This window comes from Trichophyton benhamiae (genome assembly GCF_000151125.1).
Source record: "Trichophyton benhamiae CBS 112371 chromosome Unknown contig01293.0, whole genome shotgun sequence".
Classification (NCBI taxonomy): Eukaryota; Fungi; Ascomycota; class Eurotiomycetes; order Onygenales; family Arthrodermataceae; genus Trichophyton; species Trichophyton benhamiae.
Genome location: NW_003315113.1, coordinates 1204210 through 1215886, shown reverse-complemented (window position 1 = coordinate 1215886; position 11677 = coordinate 1204210). Strand labels below are relative to the sequence as shown.

The window sequence follows — 11677 nt, the reverse complement described above, 5'->3', positions numbered from 1 at the left end:
ACGGGCAGCTGGGTGACAGCTGCATGGCGGGTGGGCTTGTCCGACTCGCTAACTAGTTGGGATGGGCGAGATGCCCGATGTACAGGTAGTTTTGATATGGACAGTCATTAACTAGGTAGGTAGGTAGCTGGTTTTATTGATACATTATTTCCCCGTTTCTCACTCCTTTATTCTTCTTCCCTAAGAAGCCAGTTCCTCCCTTCTGGTTGATATTAAATTATTGCCAGAGCGTGCGGAAGACGGCTAATGTCCTTGAATGCATATTGACACGAATCAAGTGGAAGCCGCAAAGTTTTTTCGGAGGTCTCGGAACTTGGCCTTCAAGTCGAAACTAAAGGCAGGAGCTCGAAGCTGCTGTGCTCTCTCCTGCGCGGCTGACATCATGGAGGAGGCGGATTTCCGGGCCTTTCGACGCATAAGCCGTGCTTCTGCCTTTAGCTGATCAGACGATTGGCGTAGGGATTCCTTCGTCTTGTTGAAGAACCCATCTGAGGCCTCCTTGGACCTGGCTACGGATGTTTTTGCACGGCTAACAGCACGGTCAAAGATACTGCTGATGCGGTTGTTTGTTGCGTCAGCAGAGGTTTTGTTGGTGTACATCCCCCAGGCATTATACATGCTCCTAAAGTCAAAGGTGAGTTTGATGTATACTTTTGAGAGTCCAGTCTGGGCGTCGGCCAGGTCTCCACGGAGCGTCTGAGACAGAGACTGGGTAGCTCTCTTCCAGCTAGCGATTTTCAACCATGGGGTGCCAAAGTCAACGCCGGTGACCTTGGTCAATTTTGGCTTTGACAGTGCAGAAACGGTAATGTTCATGGGACCATAAGCATCCTCGGGGGCAAGTCGAAGGGTGAAGACGCCGTCGAACAGCTTATAGAGGTCAAATGGGAGGCCGTTGTTCTCTCGAGTCACTTTGATATCAAACTTGTTTCCATCTCTCACTGATACGAGGCGGTTGGGTAACCGGACAACCATATGGTGGTCGCCGACGACATGGACCTGGACATCGTCTGATTCACTCATGCCCTGAGCTTTGGCACAGGTTAGCTGCGTGATGAAGTCGTCCATATTCTGCGGGACACGGGAATGTGATTCAAAGTACTGTACTCCCTCTGGAGAAGTCGAAACGACCGGAGTCTTCGCACATATGACCGGTGTAGCAACGGGGGTGATAATAGTTTGAACTCTTCCTGTGACTGCACCCTCCTGGACCTGGGTAGATATCCCCAGACAGGTATCAATGTATGGAAACGTGAGGGCCGTAGCGACAAGGGACAAGATTACTAGCACAAGTACATGGAAAAGGTCAGGATATTCCTCCATGAGCTGTGCAAGCTTATTGCTAAACCCTTGAGAACGTGGAAGTTTCTGTTTTCCTTCTTTCTTTTTGGGCTTCTCCTGACCAGGTACAGCACCCGGCTGCGTGTATCCAGGCCGGGATCGAGACAGGGCTGAAATCATCTCGTTTTGCTGTGTTATGGTCTCGATAGCTCTCCTCAAGACATCTGCATGCGCCGGGGCCAGATGAGATGGTGTATTCTGTGGAGAAGTATTAGCTGGGGCCTCTCTGCTTCTCACCCCGGACATCTCCTCATTGGTTTCATGGTCATCATAGCTTTCAGGTTCGTCAAAGATATGAGTGGCATCAGAGCACGGGTGAGGGCGAGAGACTCTGTCGTGGTTGTTCTGTTGCTCTACGCGGTCAAACTGTGCCGGGTTTGAAGTTGATTCGGGCCAGTCAACACCACGAGACTGTACGTAGTTTCTCTCGTCTTCAGATTCTTCTTCAGGTGCTTCTTCTCCTTCTTCGGATTCTTCGGATTCATCTTCATATTCATCATGGTCATATACTTCTTGGTCATATTCGTGATCAACGGAGTGTGCTGGGGTAGAGCCCCAGCCCGAGGGAGTGGCAACGCTGCTCCCATCTTCATCCTCGTACTCATCCTCGATATCCTCGAATTCTTCATCGTCAGTGTTGGTGAGAGGTGGAGTCAGGAGAGATGGCGTCTCGGAGGTGCTGCTAATGCCATCAACGACGCTGTAGCTTTGGTCTCCATCGCTTGTCGCCGCCTCGCTGCCGTCATAGGTTGCCATGTCACTGGCGTGGCCCGAGTGTGAAGGCAGGTGAGGATGAGCACTGTTTCTATTGAGACTACGGGGGAAGAGGTCCTCGACAAGTGCCCATGTTTCTGGGGTCATGTCCTTTGGTCGCTGATTTTCCTCCTCCATCGCGGGTCCTGACGTCATCGCTTCAGCAGTCGAAACGGCGCCGTTAGTTATGGGGAATGGAGGCACTGCGGGCTAGCCCAGAAGAAGCAGGGGCTAGAGAAGCTGGTATTAGGGGTGTGTAGAGATGTATGTAGCGATGGGGACAGGCAGGGGGAAGAAGTGCAAAGACAAGAGAGGCGAGTTGAGGGCAAGGCGAGTAGCTAGTTAATATTATGCTGAACGGGTGGTGGTGGTGGTGGTAGTTATGCGGAGACAGCCGGCTAAGTAGTTAGTTATAGCGCTGTCATATGTATCTAGTTCTCGAAACACGCAAGAGACCTTTTGATTGTCAGAGCACGTCGGTCTCTTGGACGCGATTTCGAGCAGCTGTAGGTATGAGTTGTGCGCAGGGATGAGCTGTCGACGTAGGCGTTTGACAGAGCCAGGCGCGGGGGGTTATATGTGTGCGTGTGTGCGATGGCAAAAGTTGCCGCTGAGTTGTGGTTCACCAGAGGGTCAGCCACGTCGTCAGCTGCTGAGGAGCTGCTGGTGCTCCCGGGGGCCGTCTCTTGTGCTCTTTATTTTACAGGCAGATGGAAATGATGATGGTGGTTGGTTTGATGCTGGGTGGTTGAGGCGGAGTGCAGGATGTCGGGGATGATGGAGGAGGAGGAGGAGGAGGAGGAGGAGGAGGATGGTGGTGGTGAAACCGACGAGAAGACGACGGGAGAAGCAGAAGATGTCGTCAGACCAGCGTCAACAGCCCTAAATAATACTAATAAGCTCGAGAGAAGTCCTAGATGACGTTGCGGGTGGGAGTTCGCCGTCGCCGGGCTGCTTCATGGGAGGCCTTTGGACGGCGTTGCAAACTGCAGGCTGGCTGCGGTAGAGAACTAACTACGATGCTGCGGCTCTTTTATACATGCTACGGAGAAGGGCCTGTCCCTGCAGATCGGAGTCCAACTTGCATCTAGACTTACTCCGTATAAGGGTTCTATTTACAGCCGATGCAGTGGACAAGTATCCATCAGCCCACAAAACAGGCTTCGGATCTATAGTTAACTGACCAGCTGCTGCGTGTCCGGGCAAGCAGCTGTCCCTATAACTACTTGATAGCTCTCCTGCCCTGACTTGCTGCCAATCAATTCCCCCCGAGCACTATCCAGCATGAAGCATGCAGACTCTTCCTTGGACAATGAAGAAAAGGACATGCTATCGGTAGCCTGGATTTGTCAAGCTTCTGGCAAACAGAAATTGCCTCCTGATGGAAACTCTACCTAGCATGACGCAGATGGCCGGCCTGTCAAAATTGCATGCATACTCTCTCTCTCTCTTCAAACAATGCATTTTGGTCTCCAAATTCATCTGGGTATAAATTGTCTGCCTGCTGGATGGCCAACTGCGCTTGCATAGCTGGAATTTCCGCAGTAAAAGCAAGTGGCATTGCAAGCTTCTCCGGTTCTATGCATATTATCAGCAAAAGCCCTACTAGACCAACAAAAGCGCACGGCGATATCTTGAACTGATTCCATTATTCATGAGCTTTGTAAGTTTTCAATTACGAGGATAGGGTATGTTGGATAAAAATGAGGCGGAGATTTTGTATCCCTTGACAATGGGTGGAAATAGAGATGACAGGCAAGCGAGGAGGAACAGGAGCAGCAGCAACAACAACAACAGAAGGGAAGCTGTTTAAAAGCAATTTACAAAAAGGTGGAGACATGCGAGATAAGACAGTCAGAGAGGGAGAAGAAGAATGCGGATTTAAAAGTGGGACAAGATTTTATATAGGAGTTGGGAGCAGGAAACTGACAAGACGAAGAAGGGATTTGGGGGATGAGGATGATGAAGGTAATGACTCGATTCAGTTGATTGCAAACAATGTTTCTTTCCTTCTCTCTTATTAGTATATCCGAATGGGCTTCTGCAACAGGTGAACAGTGATGATAAAAAAAAAAAAAGAAAAGAAAAAAAAAAGAGGTAAGGCATCGAGCCAAAGAACTGTATTAAATGATAATTGTTGGTCGGCAGCAGAACGCAAAGCTGCGAGGCCCTTCTTCTATCTCATGTCATGGGAAAGGGAATGGAACGGAACGGTTTCAAAGTTTTCGAGCACTGTAATCCTCCCCGAGATACAGTTACCGGGGGAAGATATAAGATGGAATGACGAAGGAAAAAAGGGGACGGAATTTCGAAGTTGGCTTGATGATATAAAAAAAAAAAAAAAAAAAAGGGAGGATGAGTAGGGGAGGACAAGTCATGATATATCTTCGTGGCACGGCGTTGCGGACCCGATGGTGTAGGTGTGTGCAAAAGGGTATAGCCAATGTCGCGCCGGCAGAGAGAAAACAGAAAAGAAAAAACGGGGAAAAAATAGAGAAAGAAGCAAGGGAAGGTGGTCGTTGCGTAGTGGTTGATGATCTACGGCGACGCCCATCCTCCTGCGACTTTAACCCAATCCGCTAGACAACTGCCATGCTTGCCTTCCACGTCGACGATGTCGGTATCACAGCGACATCGGCAGCCAACGCCGTTCTCCTTGGGTGGATCTGGAGAGTCCCAGTATTCGTCCTCTTCTTGGCGGAGCTTCGGGTCCAGAGTGGTTTGTTCGAGATATGGATCTCGAACGCGTTGTCTGGCTGGAGCATTGGCGGGGCAGTGCTGGATGGTGGTGTGACGATATCCAAAATCTCTGAAGTAGTGAATGTCGGCTGGAGATAGAAGTGCGCCGGCAGCAAGAGAGTGGATAGGCGCATCTCCCCACTGATGAAGAAAGGGTTTCGTTAGCACCTGTAGCAAGAAATTCATATATATAGAAGATGGGTAGACAAAGACGTACTCGTTCATTCCAAAAGCCACCACTCCTATCCATCATCGTGAAGAAGTCTTCGTAAGCCTTGCTACGGAAGAAATCCAACCGTGCGATCTCGAAGTTACTCCAGAAATGGCACATATTATACGTCTCGCCTTCCATTGCTTCAGGATCAACGTCTTTGAGGCCGGCAGCACCGGGCTGGGTCTGTAGAATCTCGTCTGGGAGAGCATTGTTCTCTTCTGCCGGTTTTTCCTCCTCGACAGGGTCCTCGAGAAACATTTCCCATAAACCTTGGGAAGTGATGTTGTTCGTTCGTTTGTAGGCAGACGCATAGCGGAAGATATTCGGCACGGTCTCTTTAAGTTCCTTGACGGCAATTGTGAAGCCATACGTCTTGTTGTTCTTAGCCATCTCCAGGAAAGGGTCACTGAATGAAGGTCAGCTAATTGTCTAAACGAGAGGGATCCAGGGCAACGAACTAGGTGATATCGCAGAAGTATTTGATCTCTGGCTCCAGGCGCCAGTACCACTCATACTTCATTAGCAGCTCATGTTTATAGAAGAACCTAGACAGATGTTAGTATCCAGGGAAGTATGGGTGTAAGACAAGACGACGACGAACCCAGAGTAGAATCGACACATGTGGTGATAGCTCTCCATTCCTCCGTACATGATAGCAGCGTCTCCCTGTTTGCGGATACCCTCTTTGGCTACCTCAGCATCGGTCCAGTCAGGGTATCCCCACATTGACGAGTCGATCTTGCCAAACTCCACGCTGGATTTGGTGTAATTGGTGACGGTATCCTTGAAGTTATCATCGAAGTCTCCATCGTTCAAGAATACATACGGGTAGTTGTAGTATCGGTTGAAGTGGCGCTCGATCGACTTCATAGACTGGATTACACCCTCCAGCTCCTTGTTTCTGGCTAGGACGACGAAGGCGGCGTTTGCTCTAGGCTGGCTGGTGTCGATTTCTCTGCAGCCTACTTCAAACACTTTATCATATTTCTCGCTGATTTTTCTGATTTCCGGGAGCATAGCCGTCAGTATACAATTCGTATAAAAATTAAATGTAGCTTACGTGTTAAGGAGAACATACCGTATAGAAGGAGGAGTACCAGTGGGCATCAGCATCCCACCGGGAGAAGAAGGATGAGTAACGAAGAGGAGGACAATAAGGATTATTACAATGCATGGAAATAGTAAAACAAGGCCCAGAGGGATCGAAATAGAAGAGTTCCTCCGTAGTCGTATACGGCGTTTAAAAAAAGCGAATCTCGATATTATCGTCCCCTTTTCATTGGTAAGACTGCCATCTAGCGGCGAAGGGGAAAGCATGCCGGGCACACTCTTCGTGAGTCGCTTCATAATCCCCATGATGGCGACGGGTGTGTGTATATCAGCGCAGAATTGAGGCAGGTTCTTTTCTTTCTTTTTTTTTTTTTTTTCCCTTCCTTTGCTGTTGCTGTGTCTTTGTTGCTTCTTGTTTGAAGAAAAGGAGCCGAATTCGACGCAGCAAAGCTCGAGGACGTCTCAGAGCTTGCAGTCTAAAAAGGAGAAAGACGCTGCAGACAGCGAGGGAGTTCAAAAACGAGCGACGGGGTCAGAGTAATGTGTTGGTTGTTGGCTTGGAGTCGACGAGACTGGCCGCGGATGGCGAACGGTGACGAAGCACGATGGGGATGGGCGGACGGCAGACGGGGGGGGATCCGACTAACGCAGAGCCATCGAGAGCATGAGAAACCGCAGACGAGACAGGAAGACAGTCGACGACGCTCTTCTTCTTCTTCTTCGTCGTCCTCGCAGGCTTCGCTGGGCTGGTGGTTGTTTCTGCTTGTCTTTTCTGTCTTTTCCTCGTCTTCGAAAGCGAAAAGAAAGTTGAAAGAGAGGAAACACGCCAAGACTTCCTGACCAACCGGGAAAAAAAAAGGGAGAGAAAAGAAAAAATAAAATAAAAAGCAGTCAAGCCGAAGCAGAGGTTTGAATATCGCCAGTAGGACAGCAAGCAGGCGAGGTGGATGGCTGTTACGGGCACTGATGGACTCGCAGGAAGCGCCGCTCTGCTGCTGCAAAGGAATCAGCCTTGCAGGCGCTGGCGATGGCGGGCGGAGGGCAGATATCAAAAACGCACAAGGCGAAGCCCCTGAAGGATCCTGCGGGCGGTTGAGTTGACTGAAGACTGAGCCAGCGTATCAGAAGGCCCTGAGTGTCTCTTGGTAATAATATGATGTTAAGCCTCTTCTTCCTCGCTGCTTCTCTCGTATCCCGCCGTCTAGCTAGCGCTCTCGCTCTGCTCGTTGGAGGGCCGGGGGAGCGGACCTGAAACTGTTCGAGGCCACTGCCTGTGGACCTGGAGAAGAGACGCCCTTCTCCTGCTTCACAGGGGCCATAAATAACTACGTGAGATAGATGAATGGCAATAATGGCATTTAAAGGACCTCTGCAGTTCCCCCTGAATCCCGTCAAGTTGAGGACTCTCCTCTTCTAAAGACCGAGGGGTGGCGTCTTCTATAATCCTACTTGATATCGCCTTTTTTTTTTTCTATTTTCCTTGCCTAGGTAGTTTTTTTTACGAGATGACATTGCACCTACAACTCCCAGCAGTGGAAGATCGATCGACTGCGATGGATGCGATCGCCGCAGAGGGACACACAGAGAGAGCTGGAGTCCGTCGGAGCCAGATACTGGATGCCTTTTCGCCGGTCAACGAGAACGGGAGCTTCGAGTTCGACCGGGTGCTGAAGCGAGGCAAGGTGCTGCGGCGGTCGAAGAGCAAGCATGTACGCTTTACCACTCATTGAGATACGCCATCGTCGGCTGGCTGATCGATCGATTGAACTGGCTGGCTGGCTGGTGGACTGACTGACTGACTGACCGTTTGTGCGAGTAGGCGTTCAAGTCGTCGTGGAAGCCTGGATACCTCGTTCTGCGGCCGAACCTGCTCTCGCTATACAAAGACAAGGAAGAGGCCCAGCTGCAGCTCGCCCTCTCCCTCTCCGACGTCTCGGCCGTTGCCCACGTCAAGTCAACGCCTAGGTCGAACAGGCCGAATGTTTTTGGCGTCTTCTCACCCTCGAAGAACTACCGCTTCCAGGCTACGTCGACAGAGGAGGCGGATTCATGGGTTGAGCAGCTGCACCGTGAGTGCTCGGTCGACTATCCAGACTCGGTCGTAAACTACTACGAGCAGATACACGGCCGGAAGCAGACCATCGCAGAGGCAGATGAGAGTGCGGCTGAAATGTCCGAGGTTGAAGGCAGAGGAGCCACGGCGGCTCTGGGACGAACTCCTTCTCTCCTGACGGCACCCGCACAACCTGGTCGAGTGAAGCGCCGAACTACCCAGGACTATTCAGGCAATGAAATCACCTCTTGCTCCGAATTCTCTGATGCTGCCGGTCAGTCTTTGCCTTCTTCGAGGTCTCAACCAGCGCTCAACCGGAAATCCTGCTCTCACAGAGACAATCAACAGCCACCGCAACAGCAACATCAACAAAGTCTACGGCGCCTGGCCAGTGGCCAAAGTGAAGCTGCTCCTAGCCAGCCAGACCCAGAGGGCGTCATATTCCAGGGTTATCTGCAATGTTTGAAGGGCCGGAAGGGCGTCCGCAAATGGAAAAAGCTATGGACGGTTCTTCGAGTCCAGAGCCTCTCCTTCTACAAGGACCAACACGAATACTCGGCTGTCAAGATCATACCAATGACCGAAGTCATCAATGCGGCAGAGGTTGACCCCCTCTCAAGGTCAAAGATATTCTGTTTTCAGCTTATCACCGAAGACGTCACCTATCGTTTCTGCGCCTACGACGAAGAGTCAGTCGACAAGTGGCTCGGCTCGGTCAAAAGCGTGCTGATGAGACTGCAAGACTCGTCCATGTACCCTTCAACAGGAGCTCTGAGCGGTTCTTTGAACACTCGTTGCTAAAACCAAAGCTCTCTTAATTCTAATTTTCTGCAGCCGCGCTCCTCAAACTAAACCCCCCCCCCCCCCCCCTTCCCTTTTTTTGGAGCATATCCCTACTTATAATGTTAATACCCTTCTGCATCCCACATTCCAAGCGACCAGCAGGCCTAAAGTCAATGCATTAACCATGCATATCTGATTATTCTACACATCAACGCCATCTGTATATTCTTTCTTTTCGCTCTTTCTTTTCCGCCTTTCCCCCTTTTTGCCTCCTCTTGGACTACTAATGAAATGCGAGGCTGCTGCAGATGCATTCTCTCCCTCAAAACACCATCTTCTATCCCTTTCATTTGTCTCGCGTTTGATCGACTCAACCCGGACGACACTTTCTGGACATACTACCCTGTCGAGCTGGGGCCATTTCCTGGCTGTTATTGGCCATGTCTCTTTAAACAAATTAATTTATTTAATATCTACCTTGACGATGGAGATTTGTCCTGTCCCTATCATATATACTACTACACACGATCCCATCTCATCCCAAGGGCCAATCAATCAACATAGGTGCAATCCACCTTTCATCTGCCAATTAAACCGAGTCTTACAACGCCCAGCTATTGCCACAACTTGGAAGCCTGTCCCCTGCTATCGATTTTTTCCTTCGCCTTTCTAGACTTTCCATGCGTAGAATTAAGGTGTGGTCGATTACGAAGATACTTTCTTAGTAAGCTTAAGCTTTTCAGCCTCATCAGCCCTCGTGACTAAGGTCCCGTGACATCGTTATCCGCCGCGCTTTTCTGACAATAAAGAAAGCGGAAGAAGAAGGAGAAGCAAAGGGAAGCAAATACAGCCAGGCTTCACGGGTTTGACGTGAAGATATCATTAACATACCTTTCGCTCTTTATAAATATCCTCTATTCATTGATTTCTCCTTCGCACGCCTATTATTTAACCACCCACATTCTTTACTTCACACTGAATAAGCCGCGAGGGCAACAGGGTCTGCCTGCAGCCTTGTGACCGACGATGGGTTTTTTCGACCACCTTCAGAAGAAAGGGACAGGTGTGATACAGGCCCAAAAGGCTCAGATACGCAGAGTCGAATGCAAGCCGCCCATCGTCCGGTCTTCATCGGCCCCATCACACCCCGTGAAACCCCCCTCCGAGCGCGCGCACTCCGAATCATCCGCCAAACGTATCGTCACCTCTCCACGGAAATCGACCTTATCCGACTCTACCGGAACTGTGAAGAAGAAGGTTGCTGTTGCTAGCAAGTCCGATCATCTGGCCGTTAACCCGCCCCGTTCAAGATCCGTGTCCCGCAAGCGATCGTCCCCCGCAGTCCAACAACTCCTTAGCAGTAGCGATGGCAGCGAGACCGACGAGTCTCTGGATATCCGGTTATCGAAAAGGACCAAGGTGAGCGCTAGCGCGGAGCCAGATTTAAAACGCCAGTTACGCTCCGAGATTGCGTTTTCTGAGACTGCCGAACACTCATTCCCGATGGTCCATGCCATGGACATAGCATCCATCGAGAAGAAGACGCCGGGATTCAGCAGTGCTTTTAAAGAGCCCAGCGGGTGCACAACAATAGCTCTTCAGTATCCCACATACTCGCAGAGGGAGAGGTACCAGCTGGTCATACCGCGAGAAAACGATGGGTTCAAGCCGTTGGAAGATATTGTGCAGGTGGTCGAAACTGTATCACACAACTATATCCCCGAGGACCAGATATCTGCTTTCACCGATGACTCCACCGGCTATATCCGTCTTTTGCGGCGTGCCATCAAACAGGAATCGCCAAAGGACTTTTGGAATGCGGTGAAGGCGTATAATGAAACCATCAGACGGCTCCGGGACGAAGGCGTTATTGCCAAACACCTTGATGCGATGCATTCACTCTCGCTGCCGTGGGTTGAGAGAATTCTAACCCAGGTGTATAGCCGAACTGTCTCTCTGCGTGTGGAATCACTCAAGAAGTACGAAAGCGGAACTGATAACGTCTATGGAGAGCTTCTACCCCGCTTTATCTCAGATATATTCCAAAAGACGCATTTAAAATCTGACCAGGTATTCGTTGATCTGGGTTCCGGTGTGGGCAACGTTGTCCTCCAGGCCGCCCTGGAGGTTGGTTGTGAGAGCTGGGGTTGTGAGATGATGCAAAATGCCTGCGACTTGGCTCGTCTGCAGCAGGCTGAATTCAAAGCTAGATGCCGTTTATGGGGCCTGTCATCGGGAAAAGTACATTTAGTCCAGGGTGACTTCTTGGACAACGAACGCATAGCTAAGGCTCTACGGCGGGCTGACGTCGTTCTCATCAATAATCAGGCTTTCACCCCGGAAACGAACAACAGGATAATCAATCTTTTGCTGGACCTGAAAGAAGGCTGCCAGATTGTATCACTCAAATCCTTTGTTCCGACAGGACACAAGATGCAAGCCCGAAACCTCAACTCACCTATTAACCTGCTTTCAGTTGAGAGACATAATTATTGGTCTGACTCTGTTAGCTGGACCAATGCTGGGGGCACCTATTTCATTGCAAAAAAGGATAGCTCCAGACTGCGAGCCTTTTCAGACTCTCTTTATAACTGAGTGATCCTACGCTCTTCTCTTTTCTTTCTTCTTTTTTGAATGCAACGACCTAGACAGCTACTTCGTTTATATCCCTTTCGAAACGTTGTTGGCGATTATAGATGGAGATTGCCGCAATTAGACGTTTTGGTTCCCCTGCTTTTTTTTTT

The 11677-nt window shown here is 50.1% G+C and overlaps 5 protein-coding genes across 5 annotated transcripts; 3 read left to right on the top strand and 2 right to left on the bottom strand.

The window, feature by feature from the left end:
* Positions 1-273: 273 nt before the first annotated feature.
* ARB_04396 (uncharacterized protein) lies at positions 274-2232 on the bottom strand (the record flags this gene model as incomplete). Its single annotated transcript, XM_003017468.1, has 1 exon — positions 274-2232. One exon carries the CDS (start codon positions 2230-2232, stop codon positions 274-276), a length of 1959 nt encoding a protein of 652 aa, XP_003017514.1.
* A 639-nt stretch (positions 2233-2871) lies between these two features.
* Positions 2872-3015, top strand: ARB_04395 (uncharacterized protein; the record flags this gene model as incomplete). Its single annotated transcript, XM_003017467.1, has 1 exon — positions 2872-3015. The coding sequence occupies one exon, from the start codon at positions 2872-2874 to the stop codon at positions 3013-3015; it is 144 nt and encodes a 47-aa protein (XP_003017513.1).
* Positions 3016-4632: 1617 nt separating this feature from the next.
* On the bottom strand, positions 4633-7416 carry ARB_04394 (uncharacterized protein; the record flags this gene model as incomplete). The annotated part of the gene is made up of 6 exons (XM_003017466.1): positions 4633-5001; positions 5051-5453; positions 5649-6047; positions 6126-6491; positions 6689-7198; positions 7346-7416. The coding sequence occupies 6 exons, from the start codon at positions 7414-7416 to the stop codon at positions 4633-4635; spliced, it is 2118 nt and encodes a 705-aa protein (XP_003017512.1).
* A 234-nt stretch (positions 7417-7650) lies between these two features.
* ARB_04393 (uncharacterized protein) lies at positions 7651-8951 on the top strand (the record flags this gene model as incomplete). The annotated part of the gene is made up of 2 exons (XM_003017465.1): positions 7651-7806; positions 7917-8951. 2 exons carry the CDS (start codon positions 7651-7653, stop codon positions 8949-8951), a joined length of 1191 nt encoding a protein of 396 aa, XP_003017511.1.
* Positions 8952-9959: 1008 nt separating this feature from the next.
* On the top strand, positions 9960-11528 carry ARB_04392 (uncharacterized protein; the record flags this gene model as incomplete). The annotated part of the gene is made up of 1 exon (XM_003017464.1): positions 9960-11528. One exon carries the CDS (start codon positions 9960-9962, stop codon positions 11526-11528), a length of 1569 nt encoding a protein of 522 aa, XP_003017510.1.
* Positions 11529-11677: the final 149 nt, after the last annotated feature.